Below are 20,384 nucleotides of genomic sequence, written 5' to 3' on the forward strand. Positions count from 1 at the left end.
TGCTAATGCTTGTTGTAAGACGACCTTGGGTGTCCAGAAAGGTACCATTTACAAATAAAATGAATTATTATTATTATTTATTATTGCCTTAATTGCAAATCCATAAAAACAGAAACAATAGAAACAATCTCTTAATTTTTCCCAGAGCTATATATGAATACTCAAAAGTCTTTTTAAAATTAATAATTTCAGAGACATTTGTCAGTGCATAAAAAATTACAACGTCACACACCACATTCAAAGTTACATAATTTTCTTCTATTTTAAAGCATATCCCAGTACCTTACAATGATGCACATACTTGTATTCCTGTTTGAGGGTTTAATTCCTTTATATCTGTGTCAGAGTTTCTCACTAATCTCAGTCAGATAGCTGAGTATTGTATTTCTTTGTCACTTAGCAATACAGCTGCTGTCTAGTCCCTAGTGTCTGTAAGGAAGTAAAAAAAAAACACAAGCCCATTATTTTTTTCTATTATAATCAGGAAACGAACCTATCCACTATCTTTCAAATGTAATGTATTTCTCTCTACAACCAAAAAAAAAAGCCTGTCTTTGGACCCCACCCCCATTGTTCTAACTCGCCCGAGTGCCTTCCTGTTCTAGAGTGGCTTGGCGTTCAAGACCTCACCGACCGGCTGTGTGTTTTGGAGCAACTTAAGGAGCTTCTTTAGCGCAGAGACCAGAGTGAATCTCAGAACCATGAACAGCCAGTTGTAACATACGAAAGCAGCTACATCAGCCACACAGGTATGTGTATTGGTCGACATTAATAACGGAGACAAAAGATGACTGGAGAACTGTAGAAGAGCCTAAATGGGTGTGGTGGACATCAGTGGGGTGATTCAAACCTCATGAAGTTGTATGTTAGTTAAGTTTAGCATTTGCTACCTAGTGATTCCCACTACTTTTCTTCGAGTTTTTGTCTTGTTTCTAGTCTAAGTGTCTTAAATCAAGAAGCATAGCCTTGATAAGTAAAAACATATTGTGTTGTTTTCAAAATTAATAAATCATAATTAAGTGAGGTTTTCCTTAAAATAAGTGAAATAATCTGCCAGTGGGGTAAGCAATTAAGTCTTGTTTTTGCATTTGGAAAATGAATCATTTATCAACCTCACTGGCAGATTATTTAGCTTGTTTTAAGGAAAAATAAATCTTAATTTTGACTTATTATTTCTGAAAACAAAACAATATTTCTTATTTGTCTAGAAAATGCTTCTTGATTTAAGAACTTTTAGACATTTGGAATAGAAACAAGACAAAAACTTTTAGTAAGTCAATAGTTTTTGCAGTGTAGAACATTTTGAATACAGTTTTATCACTTAAAGTGATAAATGTGCTTAAAGTGAATGTGCTTAAAGTGATTAATACAAACTATTTTTTTTTAATAAAGGTGTTTCTTAAAGTTTTCTAAATCAAAATTGGTCTGACTATTATTTACTATGTTTGTTTAAGGTTGCAGTCGAACAAATGTGTGTAAATATAAGTAACATAAAGCTGTTGACAAATCTGCTTTATATTTTATGAGTTCCACAGTTATCAGCTATCATTCCATTGCTTTTGAGGTTTTTTTTGTCACTCTGGATTTCACATTCTCATCCTGTTTTGTTTGTGGCCATCTCTCTCACTGGCTCTGTGGAGGGCTCAGTGAGTGAAAGATTGTAGAATGATAGGAAGTGGAAGTTAAAGTATGAGGGGTCACTATGCAATGCATTTTTCTTCTTTCACTCTCTCTGTCTCCCAATTTCTTTTGCTCTCCAAGTTGGAAAGCAGTTGCACACTGATGGCTTTGTTTTTGACTCACTTTACATTTATTTATTTATTTATTCACCACAGATGTTTCGGAAAAAAGCCTCATCCTCCTTGAGAATGCGGGGAATATCAGAAAACAATAGACGTAATAAGTTCCCCTTCATTACTTTTTAGATGGTGCAATAACAACTAAACTACAAATTGTTCAAGGCCAGTAGTGGAAACCATTTCAGATTAACACCATTTAGAGAAGCAGAATGTATATAACAGTCACCTTTAGTTTCGCAGTACTAATATAGTTCAAGTGGAATTACACATTACCTCCCATATTGGCACTGATGTTATGGAATGGTTTCTACCTAATGGCTTTGTATGCTTTAACAGCTGTGATTTTTGTTTTAAATTGCTTTGTGTTATGCCTAAGTGTCTTAAGCCTAGTTTAGGGATATCTGGGTTTAGGTTTTGAACTAAGATGCATATGCTTTGGGAAAACAGATGACTGCATGTTAAAGAAGTGAAGCTCTTGTACAGTGATGTTGTATGAACGGTATATGGCAATAGCAACCTGATTTGCATTATGGGTGAACTTCAACACCTTGACACTGGGCTCAATCTTTACAAAGCAGCATGATACAACTTTATTAAACCCTAATTAACAAGTTTATAGGAATTAGTAGTGGTTAAAGTAACAATTGTCACATTTAAAATGTGGATTTGCCATAGATTAGCAAAAGAAGTTACTTATTTTTGATTTTTAAAGAATATGGTGCCCAGCAGTCAATGTGTGAAGAGTTTGGAGCAGTTGGGGTCTGAGATTTCAGACATTTCTCTGAGAACATGCAGAATATTTGTCAATCTCTTTCAGCTTGTTATTATTCAGTTTCTGCTTTTTAAACTTTTTTTTGGTAATGTCATGGTTCAGCTTATAGTCATGGTTAGTGGCTGAGCATATCACTCATTGTTCATTGATTGTTCATTACACAGGGAGTGTGGACCGTGCCCGAAGCTCCTCCTTCCATGAGGTGGGTAGGTCACGAGATCTGGAAATGAGGGCAGCAGCCTCAGTTTCCGAGGACACATCGGCTAGCAACAGCGGTGGTAGTGGGCACACGGTTCTGCAGCGGCTCTTGCAGGAGCAAATGCGCTATGGCGAGGGTCGAAATTACCTTGCCTTGCAACAACAGCAGCAGCAACAAGGTCCAGTAAGCGGATACCCAGGGCCTGGCAGCCCAGGAGACGAGCACTCGATGGTCCCACACATTGCACGACAGGAGCCCCAGGGCCAGGAGTTGCAGGTTGATAGTGGCATGGAGAAGCTCAGCACACGCACTGCAGTAGGAGGCGGTGGTAGTGGAGGCACCGGGTCACTTGGTGGTAGCTGTGTCAGTGGGCAGGTGCAGAATCCAGAAGACCTGCCCACTTATGACCAAGCCAAGGTTCAGTCGCAGTACTTCCGTGGCCATCAACCCCAGCAACCTCAACCGCAGATGCCCCCAACAGTGGGTGCTGCTTTTTATGTGACTGGAGTCACCAACTCTAAGGTGCGACCCCCAGAGGGCAGATCCACGGTGCAGAGAATGAATGGAGGCAAAGTACACCAAGATGATGGGCTCAAGGATCTAAAGCAAGGCCATGTACGTTCTCTCAGTGAAAGACTAATGCAGCTCTCATTGGCCACCAGCGGGGTCAAGGCCCATGCTCCTGTTACCAGTTCACCACTTTCCCCCCAGCTGCCTCCACCAGGACTTCCAGGAGACTACTACAAACCCACTGGGCCTCCACACAGAGGGCCACCTCCAGACTATCCTTTTAAAGGAATGCCCTCTCCACCCAAACAGCAACAGCACCATCAGCCTCAGCACCAGGAGCCTGGACACTTCTACCCAGACCACCGAGGTACAAGCCAACCAGCCAGGACTGACATTCCTCATGTCCGGTACCAGCCACCACCGGAGTATGGCTCTTTCCGGTGAGTGTGCCTTAAAGGTTATGACGTAGGCTGAATTTTGGGATTTTGTGGGAACTGGTGCGATGCACCTTACAGCACATATTACATTCCCTGATATCAGTTGTTAAAAAAATTCCAGGTGATGAGTCTCAAAACAGCCCTTCCCTTCAATGCTGGGACATGTTGTCAGGAAACTTGTTATGGGAAAAGCCAGTTTTGCCTGTTTCCCTCAATTCATTCACTGTAGAGCAAGTGTGTGGCATATAGCAAAAGAATGCATATCAAATTCAAATAATCATCTACAACATGTCACAGCATGACAGTTTGTCCATTATTGTTGTAGAGAACCAGGAATGTTGACCTGTGAAAAATATTTTTGTGAACGGTTGGTATGCAGTACATAGTTGTTTCACAACAGTGGCTTATTGACTTAAAAGAAGCCGTTGGTTAGGCAAGTTTAAAATTATTTTGTAGGTCACAAAGTTCTCTAGAATTTATATACTACTCTTGCAATTAATCAAGATGCAAGAATAATTTATTACTCTGCTCCTCAATAGGTCAAGTAAGGAGAGTTCAAGCCACTCTCAAAGGTCCGTCCATCACCACAGCCCTTCATCTTCGGTTACGTCTGGAGGCTCTCTCTCCCGTGCTCAGTCTTCCACTCTCAGCAGCATCTTGGCTGCTTCCCATGCACCTCCACCAATGGGTCATCCGGGAGAGCCACCCTTCCCCATTGCTGCTCGTAGTCCACAGGGGCCTGGTTCTCACCAAGGTGATCCATACGGCCCAGGCCACCCTCCCCATCAACGGAGCCATGTGTTTCCACATGATCATTATGGCTCAGCTCCAAGGGGCCTCCACATGCTCCAGCACCAGCACCAGTACCACCAACAAGGCCCCCAGCAGCAGAGTCCAGCACAACATTACCCACATCCACACTCCATGCAGGGGGATCCTTACGCCATGCTTGCCCGTGCCCAGCAGATGGTGGATATGCTGTCTGAAGAAAATGGCTTGCTTAAGCAAGAGCTGGAGGTGTGTGGGGAGAAAGTGTCCAAATTACAAAAGGTAAGACTTTGAAGGTTTACATTACGTTACCATTACACAATCAAATTTTTAATTGGGGAGCCTTGAGTCAGTGAGATACAGAAAGAAATGTTTAAAGCTTGCTCAATTTAGGTCATAACCTGTACCACATCCACTTAATTGAAACCATTCCCATGTCAGTGCAAATGTAGACCAGTTCAGGTTAGGATGTGTTGGTTATCTGATTATTCTATTTCTGGAGTCTTGGAGATTTTACTATCAAGCTGATGAGTTAAATCAAACACTTTCAAAGACGTTTGAAAGTGTTTGGTGTTGGTGTTTCTACAGGAAAAGCATTTAGAAATATTATAATAAGCTCTCAGATGACCAAGGATCAGCTCTGGCATGATAGCCATCTAAACTTTTGATTCAATAAGCATAGAAAAGATTTTTAGGTGATGCATCAAGATAAAAGTAGAAGGAAGTGTTGCATGCTATGTATTAGTTCTATAAAATCTATGTTTTGTTGTTTCTGTAAGGCCTCAGCAATGTAATCTCTTTACAGATGGAGACTGAGATCCAGATGGTGTCCGAAGCTTACGAGAACTTGGCAAAATCATCCACAAAGAGGGAAGCTCTTGAGAAGACCATGAGAAATAAGCTGGAGATGGAGGTGCGCAGGGTGCACGACTTCAACAGGGACCTACGAGGTGAGAACATTGCAATGTATCGGAGTATTCTAGAAGTATTAGGAGGAGATTATGATGAAAGAAACTTTCATGTATTGTACCTTACCACTATACCATACCTAAGTAGTGAAAATGTCACTGATCTCAAAACATGGTCGTGGTGTTCTAGGCTTAATATGCTCAACCAATTGTGCCTTTAATCCCCTGAGACCTTAGTCTTTCTTGGACCATTAAACTGAGAGCTCATTGACCCTCCATAGACAGTAATGGTCCAGAGACATTCAAAGTCCAGAAAATTCACCAGAAACATTGTTAAAACATTCAGAGTGACTTCAGTGGTTCAACTGTAATCATACAAGTACACTTGTGTAAAAACTTTAAATATGACTTCATCTTTAGCTAAATGTTTAAATATCTTCACTCCCATGTCAAGTCAGTGTGCACTTTTAATACAGGAAGTACCATGTGTTGCTGTTGGAGTCAGCAGAGCAACTAGGGATGCTCATTTCGGTTAATTTTGCCAACCGACAACCGCCGCTAGTTAACTAGTTATTAACCATTAACTGGGTAGATTAATTTTAAATTCTGATTTAATTCAAAACAAAATAATTGACGTGTCTATTTTGTGTCTGACACAATAAAGATTGCATTTTAAAATACTGATTTGTGAACATATTAACAACAGCATAGAAAAAAACATAGAAAAAAGAATAAACTAAATAAAAAGAATAAAATAAATAGGTCTGCCCTAGATATTTTTCTCTTAAATTACAAATTTAGATTACAAAACGAAAACACTGACTGAATCTTTTTTAAAAACCAGCATAGGCTGTTGTTTTGCCATCATGTTTTTTCTTCCATCAAATAAAAATATCAGGTAACCTCAAATCGATCGCTTCATGGAAAATATGCATTTAACCAATACTCCGCTGTAATTCTTATATCACAAACCTCTGTCAACATTTGTAATAGAAGTCGTTATTTTAAAGATTATTTTCTGAGCATCTGGTTTTACCTTAGAGCTTGTGTGCTTTTATTACCCTTTCTTACTCATGGTTCATGTGCGTGCGCTGCATGTAATGAAAGTCAATGACAAGGCGCATATGTTGACTTTTTGTAAAGTATAGGCTACTATAGCATATAACAATTTTGTTGTTTACATATGATATTGCATTATGTTGCATGCATGTTTTATAAGCTATAAAATGAAAGTCTCAGTTTGGTGTGGAGTCATCATTATACGAAAATCAAGAAAATATTTAAATTTGTTTGATTCGTAGATTATGTAGGCTATTTTAAAAATGGATATTTTATAAGAACTGTTAATATCTGTAATTTTTCAAATGGAAAAAATGTTGCTTCATTGGTTGTACACTAAATCACAACTATAGCCGATTTGTTGTGTTTATGAGTGGTGCTGGAGCTCCAACTTGTGGCCGGCTTGTTTCCAAAGCAGCACACATTTCATAAAGTTTTGGTTTGCGGCTTCTTTCTCCAATTGTGCAAATAAACAGAGGTGTTTATGACGCAGATCCAGAAGGCAATCAGCATCAGCATTGGTTTGGCATCAACTTGTTTGTCAAACTGTTACCAGCAATATTCTGGCAAAATATGTTTGTAGGCACATGTGGTTGCACGTGTTACTGTGTTGGAAGTTAACAAATATGTGTTGCACATTTATTCATTCATTCATTTTCTTTTTGGCTTAGTCCCTTTATTAATCCGGGGTCGCCACAGCGGAATGAACCGCCAACTTATCCAGCACATGTTTTACGCAGCGGATGCCCTTCCAGCCGCAACCCATCTCTGGGAAACATCCATACACACTCACTCACACTCATACACTACGGACAATTTAGCCTTCCCAATTCACCTGTAGCGCATGTCTTTGGACTGTGGGGGAAACCAGAGCACCCTGAGGAAACCCATGCGAACGCAGGGAGAACATGCAAACTCCACACAGAAACGCCAACTGACCCAGCCAAGGCTCGAACCAATGACCTTCTTGCTGTGAGGGGACAGCACTACCTACTGCGCCACTGCGTCGCCTTGTTGCACATTTATGCAGGCAATAAAATTATTATTATTTATTATTATTAAATTTTATATATATATATATATATATATATATATATATATATATATATATATATATATATATATATATATATATATATATATAATAGGCCTTTTTCACACTTCCTGGTTCCGGTAAGCGAAACGGCGTATCACAACATCCGGTTCCAATGGAACGGAGTATGATAGAATGGCAGAATCGTCTCTTCGCTGTTATTGCAGTGTTCCCGGCTGCTCCAGCTTAAAAAAAACTACATCCTTACCTCAGTTTCCACGAAAAGACACATGACAGAGGAAATCATGTGTGAAATTAATTAGACGGAATGAATATCCTTCCTTTCAAGTTATATGCCAGAGTACGCTCATGTGCAGTATGCACTTTAAATCGGAGATCATTATGTTTTATCAAATATTGGTGGTCTTAGTTTTATTTTGATGTGCAATTATAATATAGACAAAATTCCAGTTAAGTTATCTGCCTTCCACAAACAAGTGCTCCTATCAAGGTCATTAATATAGAAGCATAATTTTCCCCCACATTGGAATAATAGACAACTAATAAAAATGCAATTTTTTTACAACAACATTGATTTGGTTAGTCAGTTTTATAATAAAGATGGTATACTTTTCTTACAATGAATTCCTTTCTCATCACAGTATTATTGTAGTAGTTATTGGTTAAATTTTTTCAGAGACCCATATGCTATTTAGTGGTATTAATCAAGACCATCGTCTTTTGATTTTACTAAATCTTATGTTGGCAAAACTCATTTTACAGTAAATACCAGGAGTAATAATAGAGCTTTTCGAACTCTTTTCCAAAAAGAAATCACTACTGTTCCTTATTTAAAATTTAATTCGATGTCTTTATTAAAGGGTGACTTGATTTGCCGAAAAAAGCGTGTGGCTGTTACCACAGAAATATCAGGTTGGAAACAAAATTAAAGAAATATCCAATAAACTTCTCCACAGATTTTATCCAGCTAAACATTATTTACAAAATTTTTTAAGTGGAATTGATGTAAATTGTATTTTTGTAATGAATACGAGGAGACGGTTTTACACTTATTTTGGCATTGTACATACTCAGTCAAAAGGAAGAGGTGCAAAAAATTAACAACAATTTTCAGTGTTCAAAACCTCTTTCATAATTGTGGGAAAATGTACTTTTTGGCTTCACTGTCTAATTTACTAATAAGCAACCAAATTTTAAGGTATTGATCACTGAAATATGCTTGTATATTACCAGCATCAGAGACTCTTTAAACGAAGCCTACCCACTTAAAAAAATTGTGAACTCTATAATGAATTTATTTAATTATTACCTATGTACATTTTGTATATTTGTATTTTATTTATAATTACCCCCTGGCATGTATATTTTTGTGTTGTAAAATGTTATTTGCTGTTCTTTAAATAAATAATAAAAACTTTCAAAGCAGATGAACAAAATGAACTGAAACATGAACTAACTTTAACCTGAAGATTCAGAAACACAACCTATACGCTACAGACTGACTGTTTTGAACATTTGCTTTAAAATTGAGTAATTAGTGGAAAACTGAAGTGCTTTAATAGAATCGTATTCAAACACTGAACACAACAAATATCTTTATTTTTTCCAGCGAGTTGGAGCTACATTATGTTTCCAGACTTGAGTAAACCTTACGAGCATTAAGCAACCTATCATTATGGGGCTCCTATTTCGCATTGACCGATAGCAACTCGCCTGTATCTGACCCTGAATACAAAGGAAGGAGGGGGTTAGCACAGCTTACGGACAACTACCAACATAAAACTAATCCTGCTGGATGTTAAATAGTTATTTTTGCTAACGAATGGCTTGAGTTAGCAGGTCTTATGCTGTTTGCTGCGCACCTTACTGTAACCTAACGTTTCAAACGCTTTGTGTAAGACAAATTTTCTGCACAAATTCCTTTTAAATGCTGATTTATTTACACATTAACCAAGCCAAAAACGTGTTCTTGTCCAAATTACGGCAAAGTTGACAGTGAAAATGTCATCCGATGTCCTAACGCTGTCATGTTTCTGCGACTGTAAGCGAAACCGGAACCAGCGAAACATTGCTGCGGAGGGCGCTTCCTGTATTCAATTCCGCTGTGAAAAAGGTCTATTGGTTAAAAATGCACCCTTTCGGTTAACGCTGAATCGGTTATTATGAGCTAGTGCAACATACAAGCATTATAATGCTCTTAGGAGGACATTGTGTGGAATGTGGAAGACATTGGTGTACAATGTCATTTTTTCAGTTTTGTTAAACTACTGAAGTAAATTTTTTGGGATTTTGGACATCTAAGACCATTGCTGTAAATGGAGGTTGATACAGTAGAGCTCTCGGATTTATTCTAAAATATCTTAATTTGTATTCTGAAGATGAATAAATGTCTCTGAGGATTGGAACATGAGGGTGAGTAATTAATAACATAATTTTTGCATGGTCTGAAAAACTGCAGGATCTGTAAATTTGAACATTGTGGGGGTCCCACCTGCCTCCAACATTCTGCCATTCCCATTCAAAGAGGCTTCTTCTCAAGTTCAAATCATTTGAATTTTCATTCAATTTGCTTTGCTTTTGTGTATCTCGTGGCTCTGTGTAGTATCTATTGGAGTCTAAACCAAAGCAACAGTCTCTCAGCCTCATTTCTCTGTTGCTGTCAGCAGGCCCACTCTTCCTGATTGTGGCCACCTCTACGATCATGCCTCGCTGTGTTCTTTAGTCCAGCAGAAAACAGAGAAACCCTGACTTATGGCAGCATGCCCAGACTTTGTCCACAGGGAGCTCCCGGAGTTTTACTGAATTTTTTCTTCTCTCTCTCTCTCTTGCATTTCTTTCTTCCACTCCATGTTTCTCATATTTTCTGTAGCCCGAAATACTACTTCTGCTATTGTTCAAGACCAGATTTGATAGAAGTAGATTTTCTTACTGTCAATAATTAGTGTTGTTTGCAAAGGCTTATTTTTGGGGTCAGGGACAACAAACCCCCAGTCAAAACCTTTAACTTTGATGCATACCTTGTGCTAATACAAGCTGAGATGTGTTCAGACTTTTTTTTTGGCAAATTCTTGGCATATATGCATGGCTTAATTTTCTTTTTCTTTTAAATGTGTTTTTATCCAGAAGAGAATCTTGATACTATTGAGAGGCACAAAGGCACAGTGAGGAAAGGCATTTGATTCTGGAATGCTCGTCTCACAGTCTGGTTGACTTTACACAGGGGGAAATATTGTTTTAACGTTTGGCCCACTTCCTTGATGAACAGTTTTCCATTGCAAAAAAACAGCAACCCCCTACTATATAAGGGTCCTTTTATTTGGGCCAGCTTTTGACTTAACAGCACATTGTGAATTATGTTAAGAGTGCTCTTTGGGAACTGGGCGCATATAAAATGTTTGTTATATTTTTGTTTTCCAATTTCCTGAGCAACCAGTCCCAGTGGTTTATTATTTGTTTAAAGAGGCCTGGAATATGAGCTACACATTCTAGGGTTTTAGTTTGGTGAGATGAAGAATATTACACGAAGCGTCTGTTAAAATAAATGCTGTTTGCTGCATTTTTGAAATAAGTATTTTTATTTTAGTCTTAGTAATTTGGGAGTGCTTGATTGGTGTTAGGTAGGTAATGAGATAAAGTAATGGAGTATATGCACAGGGACTTTTCATTTTCAGTCAGTCAGCACAAACGCTTCCGGTGAACTGTCATGCCATTACAGAATCGCAGCGTTTAAGAGTTTTAATCAATAATCTTTACTATTTGATGGAGATACAATATAAATTGGGTCTCAGACCAGACATTATATTCCAATGTTCTGCTCCATGTTATTAAAATATGGAAATGTATGCATTTTCAATTGAGTTTCTGTGCTTGTCTGCTGGTTTTATGTTTAAACAACTACATGAATGCTTTAGTCTATTTAACTGATTATATTTTAATTAAATTACATTATCTGTGCTGTAAAAGGAAGCTTATGAAATGCAAAATAGTCACAATACTCATTCTCCCGAAGTTTACAAAAAAACACTTGCTGTGCATTTAGCCCATTGATGGTTTAGTTTTAGCGTTCTGTGTGTCTACACTGATTTAATCTTTTTAAAACTTTTAAATGTTGTTAAAATTTTTAACCATAAATTAGACAAATGTGTGATTTAGATTTGTCTCATTTTCTCAACAGAACGAATGGAAACAGCCAACAAGCAGCTCGCCGCAAAAGAGTGTGAGGGCACCGAGGACAATCGTAAAACCATCTCACAGCTTCTGGTTCAGGGTGAGTGGACCTACATCTACAAGAAACCCAGAAGTTCCTTAAAGGCAATATAATGAGCTTAAATTAAATGTAGGTTTGTTTTGAATTACCATTGATTTGTGAACACAAATGTTAGTTGCAATATATTGGGAAGGAAAGTGCAGAATGTTCATTTTGCTCCTTTCACAGTTAAAGAGAATCAGAGAGAAAAGGAGAAGCTGGAAATCGAGTTGAATTCACTTCGATCCACCACGGAGGACCAGCGCAGGCATATCGAGATCCGTGACCAGGCCTTAAACAATGCGCAAGCCAAAGTGGTCAAACTGGAGGAAGAGGTAAAATGTTTTGCATACTGTACTCCGATATATTCTGTTGCTTTTCAAATTTGTCAATTTACTTCAGAGCCCAGATTTTAAATTGGAACGACTTCAGTGTTTATTTTATTGTGCATGTAAATTAAACTAAATGTAAATAAAAAAAATCAATTATAGTCAACCATAATTGTGTGTATGCATATGTGTGCCACCTTTAGGAGTGTCTATTGCTGATAAACTTGCAGGTGTATATTAGGGCTGTACAATATGATGGTAAATATCGTATGGGTTAAATAAAAAGTCTATCGTTTCATATAATGCTCTATCGTTTAATTTGTGGTGGAGATAAATGCATTGTTTACGATAATGCAGTTTCAACATTTTAAGGCACCAATCGAATTGCAAGCAGAAATCTGAAAAACAAGCATAGTAAAAAGGTTTACAATCTTTAAAGTACAATATTTGCATTTTTAAATTAACATTTTATGCTGGGCCTGCATTACGTTTTGAAAAGTGTTCCATATTTATTGTATATTTCTACATTCTTAATCAAACATTTGTTCTAAGTAAAGTGAGAAAAATAATCATACATGTATGAGTACATATTTAAGCAAATACTTTAAAATGACAAAAGAAATCGTCTTTTCCATGCGGTCACTATTAACTGATTGAATGTATTGTTATGTATATGTTAGGGGGTGTCAAAATTAATTATTTCTTTTGTGCACCATGATGCAGACGTGAACAATTCGGTGTTGGTTCAATAATAGATCATCATCGGTTATTACTCACTGATGTCATTTATCTCATATGCGCTATGTCTCTCTCACTTTGGATAACCTTCAGTGGCGATTCTTTTAAACCCTTGGCGAACCACCCCCCACCCCCCAATGTAGGGTTACATCTAGGTAATATAAAAAAGGACCATTAAACATATACATTATAAAAAAATTGTTGTTTTACACCAACTTTGGGTAAAATATGTACATAACTACAACTGGAATTAAACATTTTAATATTTATTATAAATAAAATTATTATTATTATTATTATTGCTGTTGTTGTTATACAACTATTATTCCAAATAAATAACAGAAATCAATCCTAAATGTAACTGGAAAACAATGTAAAGACAAAACTGGATATTCTAAGATCACTTAAGAAATCTTTTACATATTTTTTTTTTTTACAATTCTATAAAATAAAAAATATATGTTTTATAGAATTATCTGTTCATGTTTGACTTGACGCAAGGTCGAGAATTAATGTAGTCTTCCCTAACTCTTTATCCCTACTTTCTGCTTCATAGCCATGCTTAGTCAAAATAAGATCATCATATTATATAAACTTCAGTTTTGTCAACTAGCAAAACTCATTGCGTGCCGACACCTTGTGTCATAAAGTATGAGCATGAGCGGCGCGTATTTTATCAGCGTGCATGTAAACAACTGGGATTCACACTGGGATCAGGAGCAGCGTGTGAGCCGCGTGGGAATGGTTCTCTGTGAGCATGCGTCAGTTTGTTTACACCAGCGTTGTTGTTGTTGCACATAGAGGAAACAAAATTGTGCTTACAACATACGCAAAATATAAATGGCCCCTAATGTCTTTATTCTGGGATTAGCCTACCACTCTTGGGATTAATTCACTTGCATAAAATAAATCTTATCTCAAAGCATACTGAGGCACATAAGATTTTTACCGGGGCACGCTTTTGTTTTTTCTTTCTTTTGCACCGTCTCCCCGTGCCACCCCCCCACAAGATGCCGCCCTGGGCGATTGCCCATGCCTAAATAACCACTAATAACCACTAATAACCTCTGAACTGCTAGCATTTTTTTAAAGTAACTTTTCCTCTCCTCTAAAATGATTTTTTTCCACGGCATCTATCAAGGATCAGCTGTGATAGCTGCGCAATGTGCGATTTATTATGCGCATATAGTCTGTTACCGCGCATTTAAGTATCCGCATCACTCATCAGTGAATAGCGCTGACAGTTCTAGAGCCAATCGCAGCCCTTTCTGTTAAGCGTGTGAACACATTGATCAATCATAGGGATTTAAGAACGCACTCGACAACGCTCAAAAGCAAGCGAAATAATGTCGACTTCTGTGATTGTATTTGACTTTAGTTTGAAACATTAAAAAAAGAGTGTTTTCGTTAAGCAGGTCAAATTAAAGGTACAGTTCACATATCCGACTGCTTGTATTAAAGGACAAAATTGTTTTACAAATAATATACTGTATAAATATACATTTATTTACTCATTTTAATTTAAGAATTCTTGTGTTGTGAAGAAAAAAATATAATTGTGTATGGAAAGCATTGTCAATGCACCATGATACATCGAGCTATTGAATTGAACCGAAACAATGACATGATCATCGTAAACGAACCGAACCATGAGACCAGGGTAGGTTCACACCCCTAATATATCACTATCAGGATATGACACTTTTTTCGTTATATGAGATTCTTGCCATATCGCCCTAGTGTACTATATAGAAAAACAAGCGTTTGATTTACATTTCATTTAGTCACAACCTACTTGACCCTTAAACACGTCTCTGCGATACTTCACCACAACATTTAATCTCAACATTCTCAAGCTCTTTGAAGTTCTTCCCATCATCTCCTCATTGCTGCAGTTAAGATCTTCAAGCTTCAGTGAACCGTTGCCCTTAACGTTCTCTGAAACCACACGGTCTTTACTGAAGCCAAAAAAAGCTTCAATAGAGAAAGTGAGAGAAAAACCTTCAAACCGAAGTATTGTTGATCTGTGCACTCGAGTGTTTGTAACAGTTGGAGTCTGTGGTTCAACTCTTCTGGCGTGTTCCCAGATGGCCTTTTGGCTATCGTTGAACGGGGTGTGCACCCTTGCGTCCCAAAATGCACAGAGCAGTTCCACTTTTGTTCTGCATGGTCACAAACACTCGCTTGTTCCTCTAACAAAGCCTCTTGAGTTGCCTGCCATGAAAGGACTTGAAGATGGCTGAATTCTTGCCCTCTCCACCCACCCGTTCCAAACGGGAGCCAAATACTTCTGCACTCTCTCTCTCACTCACTTTTTTTGTTATGTTGTCCCCCCCAAACTAAATTGGGGCATTCATTTTGGCTGCAATTACAACCGCTGGTGGAATTGAGTGAGGTCGAGGAGAGGGAGAAGGGAGACATTCATTGTAAGGATGGTGGGGGTGGGGGGGGGCAGTTTCTGGTTTTGGTTTCAGCAGCAGCAGCATCTGACCTGCATTCTCTGTGTCTGTGCAGCTGAAGAAAAAGCAGGTATATGTGGAGAAGGTGGAGCGGATGCAGCAGGCTCTAGCACAGCTTCAGGCCGCCTGTGAGAAGAGAGAACAGCTTGAGCATCGGCTACGCACTCGACTGGAGAGAGAGCTGGAATCACTGCGAATGCAACAGGTGAGAAATGTACAGGCTTGCAGGACTTGCATACTAAAGTCCAAAATTTTCGTATGCGTTTTTTTTTTCATATTCATATGCAAAAAATTTGTCACGTAAACAAATCTTGCACACTGAGTCCGATGAGTATTAAATAATACATCAGGAAATTCATTTCAACAGTGATACTTTGTTCTCATCTCTCTTCTCCAAAGTAGAAAAAGAAAGAGAAATAGGCTACATATTGTGTTCATCCAATACTGCATGGAGAAGAGGGAGAGTTCAACTCCTTATCAAGGAGCTGCGCTACAATTATCCCGAAATGCAAAGTTTATTTCAGGAAATCAGTGGAATTTTACGTAAACAAATCCTGAACAGGGGCTGGCAGTACCTATAGACATTGTAATAGATCAGGGGTTCCAAAACTTTTCAGCCCATGTCCCCTAGAAAAACAATGCCGAGACCCCCAAATTCCCCTTTGGTTTTAATATATGGTGTATAGTAGATTAGATTAGATTAGATTCAACTTTATTGTCATTACACATGTACAAGTACAAGGCAACGAAATGCAGTTTAGGTCTAACCAGCAGTGCAATAGCAGCAAGTGCAGGATACAGGTATAAGTTATAAAGTGCAGTTATAGAAAAACTATGGTGATATTTACAGATGGATGTACTATCAACATTATATACAGGTTGTATTAGCTATAAACAGAGATTTGCATAAATGAATATATGTACATGATGCTATTAATAATCAGGAGTGGCAGATAGATAAACATAATTACAAATTACAAATGTCCATGTGCTGTGGGTATGTACAGTTCAAGTAAATGAATCAGTGCAATGAATATGTGCAAACTTTAAATGTGCAAATGTTAAATAGTGCAGTGATTGTGAGGAGTATAAGTTAGAGGAGTGTGGGGGGTGTATTGGGGGGGCAAAAGAGTCAGTGAGGGGCAGAGTTCAAAAGGAAGACAGCTCTGGGGAAAAAGCTGTTCCTCAGTCTGCTGGTTTTTGTCCGGGGGAGCCTGAAGCGCCTGCCGGAAGGCAGGAGAGAGAACAGTCTGTGAGCAGGGTGAGAGGTGTCCTTAAGAATACTGCGTGCTCGGCGCAGACAGTGTTTCTTCTGGATGTCCTCAATGGCTGGCAGTGTAGTCCCTGTGATGCGTTGGGCAGTTTTCACCACCCGCTGCAGTGCCTTACGCTCAGCAACAGAGCAGCTTCCATACCAGACTGTGACGCAGTTGGTCAGGATGCTTTCTATTGTGCAGCGGTAGAAGTTCACCAGGACGGCTGATGAAAGCTGGTTCTTCTTAAGTTGCCTCAAGAAGAATAGGCGCTGATGAGCCTTCTTGACCAGGCTGGAGGTGTTGGTGGTCCAGGAAAGGTCCTTAGAGATGTGGGTCCCCAGGAACTTGAAGGATGAGACAGGCTCAACGGCCATCCCATTAATGTGGATGGGATCATGTGAGCCTGTTCGTCCCTTCCTGAAGTCCACAATGAGCTCCTTGGTCTTGCTGGTGTTAAGGAGCAGATTATTGTCGGTGCACCAAGTGGCCAGATGCTGTATCTCCTCCCTGTAGGCAGTCTCATCATTATTGCTGATTAGACCAATCACTGTGGTGTCATCTGCAAATTTGATGATGGTGTTGGATCTGTTCACAGGCCTACAGTCGATGGTAAAAAGGGAGTAGAGGAAGGGGCTCAGCACGCAGCCCTGTGGTACACCAGTGTTGAGTGTGACGGTGGTGGAGCAGATGTGGCCTGATCTAACATTCTGAGGTCTGTTAGTCAGAAAGTCCATAACCCAGTTGCAGAGAGACGCGTTGATATCCAGGTCTCTGAGTTTGATCAGTAGCTTAGAGGGTATGACAGTGTTGAATGCTGAGCTGAAGTCAACAAACAGCATTCGTGCATAAGTGTTTTTATTGTCCAGGTGTGTGAGGACAGAGTGCAGTGCTATGGAGACGGCATCTTCTGTGCTCCTGTTGCCACGGTAGGCAAACTGATGTGGGTCCAGTGTGGATGGCAGAGAGTCTTTCAGATGTGCCAGGACCAACCGCTCGAAGCACTTCATGATGATGGGTGTGAGTGCTACAGGGCGGTAGTCATTCAGGCATGTTGGGCTGGAGTGTTTGGGCACCGGCACAATAGAGGTGGTTTTAAAGCATTTTGGCACAGTTGCTAGGTTAAGTGACAGGTTGAAAATGTCTGTGAACACCCCAGTGAGCTGTTCTGCACATGCTTTGAGGACGCGCCCAGGGATACCGTCTGGTCCAGCAGCCTTACGCACATTGATCCGACTCAGTGCGGTGTAGACTTCTGAGGAGGTGAGTGTGATAGTTGAGTGGTCGGTTGAGGTAGTGTTATAGTAGGCCTATATAAGGGCAAGCATATTGACAAAACAAATAAGTGCAACAATCTAATAACCATATCTTTATTGTGATTTATTATTTTGTTAAATTTAATATTAACCTCCCCGAAAGAGACTGGTGGACACAATATTTTCAGTCTATTTTTAGGTCTATTCTTGGTTTAATTTTGGAGACCGCTAATTAGAGATCGTTGTCAATATTAAGTTATGGCCTGTATTTATTGAAATTGAAGAAAGTTTAACATGGTGCTATAAAATCAATTTGTTGCATAATATGGTCATTCCAATACTTTAATAAAATTTATTAGCTACCCCCTGTCATTGTCCCGTAACCCCCCAGGGAGCCAGGGAGTCCTGAACCCTACTTTGGGAACCACTGTAATAGATGGTGGCTGCGTTGACGTGTCAAAGCAACAGATCAAAAGCAGACCATGCTTTCTATTATAATGTTTATAGGCAGTTCTTCAAATGTATGGACACACACACACACACACACACCAAACAGCAGCAGGGCAGAGGTGCGGTAGTCACTGAATCCAGCATATAGGGGTTCTCAACTGTCTGCCACATTCTGTCTTTATTTTACTGTGTTTGTCATAAAGTTATCTGTAGCTCAAATGATGGCATTCTGTATTTAGCCTTTTCAATCAACATTTTATGTTGGGCCTGCAATAATTACACTTTGAAAAGTGTTATTAAAAGTCATTTAGTGTTAAAAGTCATTAATATTTATTTTATTTTTCTAAATTCTTAATCAATCATTTGTCCAGGATTTCTACATAAAAGTGAGAAAAAGTAAACATATATGAATGAGTACATATTTAATGATATACTTTAAATGTCAAAAAGAATAGTCCTTTCCATGGTGTCACTATTAACTGATTCAATATGTAATGTGATGTATATCGCTATTGTTGTGTAAAAAAAATTCTGGTCTGCAAAGTCTCTAAGTCAAAGTTCTCAAAAATGACAAAGTCTGAGATCTTCGAAGTCTTTAGGCAAAGCAGTTTATTGTTATAGCATCAGTAACAACAGAAACAGGTCGTTCGAGTGTCTGCCGGGTATAGGCTAGCACACTCCACCCGAATTTACACATTACACACCTCCACTAATAGGATCTCAAATCTCTCAGGTGCCCACCACCAATAAAGTCTCAGGGTCTTTCAGGGACTTACCCATGTCCAGTTAAGGTCTTTCCTTCCTGTTTCAAGAGTGATGACTCAGCCAAAAAACAATGCTCAACAATATCTCTTGTTAATTGTCCACTGAGCTGTCAACTGTAAGTTCAGCTGAAGTTCACGGGTACTCATATGTTTTAGAAGTCATTACAAATGAGTGAGGGTGCATGTGCAGGTGTGCCTTATCATGAGTTACAGAACAGAATGCAGGTGTATAAGCATATAAATGAGAGTAATACATTCATCAGAAATTCATCAAGACACAATGAATTCCCCATCACTATCAGGACAAGTGATGCCAATCTGTATTTAGCTTTTCTCTTGTATGGTGGCTCTGAACAGTCAAAACACCTCTCAAAGCGGATGCAAAAAAGCGAGAAAAAAAATTGAATCCGGTTCTAATTTTTTTATGACAGACAAAAGTTTCCAAGGCAGTGTGTCAATACAACTGACATAACATGAGGTCGAATTTATTTTTAGTTTACCTCTGTTTTTTATTGATAAATATTAGTCAGAGAGCCACAGCACCAAATACATAGAATCATTAGACATCAACTGCTCCAATCAGCAAAACACAATTTGCAAAACACAAATACATTTTTTTTCTATGAATAAAGCAATACAATAACATATTCTTGTAGTAAGGACAATATAAAAAAACACACACAAAAAAACAACATAATAATAAGATAGATAAATAACATTAAAGATAAAGGTAAAATTTATGCAGTCAAATTTATTTTTTAATGTGCAAAAATTACGGACCAAAATTTCTGATTCAGTGTGCAATAACCTTTATTACTATTGACTGCTGTCAGAGTTTTACCACTTTCTGGTCCAGAACTGTTTATGAGAGCAGCCTTGTTTCTCGCAAAAAAAAATTTACTGGATTTTTATTCCAGCTGTGCTGATGTACAGTTGAAGTCCAAATTATTTGCCATGCTTTGAATTTTATTTTTTTTCCTTGTTCAAATTTTTTCCAAATGATGTTTAACAGAGCAAAGAATTTTCACAGTATTTCCTATAATATTTTGTCTTCTGGAGAAAGTCTTATTTGTTTTATTCCATCTAGATTAAAAGCAGTTCTTAATTTTTTAACAAACATTTTAAGGTCAATATCATTAGCCCCCATTAAGCAACATATTTTTTAAATTGTTTGCAGAACAAACCATCTTTATACAATAACTAGTTATTCAATAACTAATTAACCTTGTTATGCCTTAAATGTCATTTTATGCTGAATACTAGCCTCTTAAAAATACTTAGTAAAATGTTATGTACTGTCATCATGGCAAACATAAAATAAATCACTTATTAGAAATTAGTTATAAGAAATGTGTTAAAATATAAAAAATAAATATACAGGGG

The 20,384-nt window shown here is 38.3% G+C and overlaps 1 protein-coding gene across 5 annotated transcripts in view; it reads left to right on the forward strand.

Annotated features, from left to right (window-relative positions):
* The window catches only part of amot (angiomotin), a 63,870-nt gene that overhangs the window by 25,067 nt on the left and 18,419 nt on the right, over positions 1 to 20,384 (forward strand). For 2 of the 5 annotated variants that reach the window (XM_056445836.1, XM_056445835.1), the window contains exons 2-9: positions 606 to 749; positions 1,836 to 1,896; positions 2,736 to 3,720; positions 4,257 to 4,767; positions 5,291 to 5,435; positions 11,681 to 11,773; positions 11,942 to 12,087; positions 15,334 to 15,483. In XM_056445836.1, coding sequence (XP_056301811.1) covers positions 1,836 to 1,896; positions 2,736 to 3,720; positions 4,257 to 4,767; positions 5,291 to 5,435; positions 11,681 to 11,773; positions 11,942 to 12,087; positions 15,334 to 15,483 — 2,091 coding nt within the window. In that variant the 5' untranslated portion in view covers positions 606 to 749. Of the gene's footprint in view, positions 1 to 605; positions 750 to 1,279; positions 1,897 to 2,735; positions 3,721 to 4,256; positions 4,768 to 5,290; positions 5,436 to 11,680; positions 11,774 to 11,941; positions 12,088 to 15,333; positions 15,484 to 20,384 lie in introns of those variants that run through there. The other 3 variants (XM_056445838.1, XM_056445837.1, XM_056445839.1) reach the window with 3 other exon arrangements.

This window comes from Danio aesculapii, chromosome 21 (assembly GCF_903798145.1).
Source record: "Danio aesculapii chromosome 21, fDanAes4.1, whole genome shotgun sequence".
Lineage (NCBI taxonomy): Eukaryota > Metazoa > Chordata > Actinopteri > Cypriniformes > Danionidae > Danio > Danio aesculapii.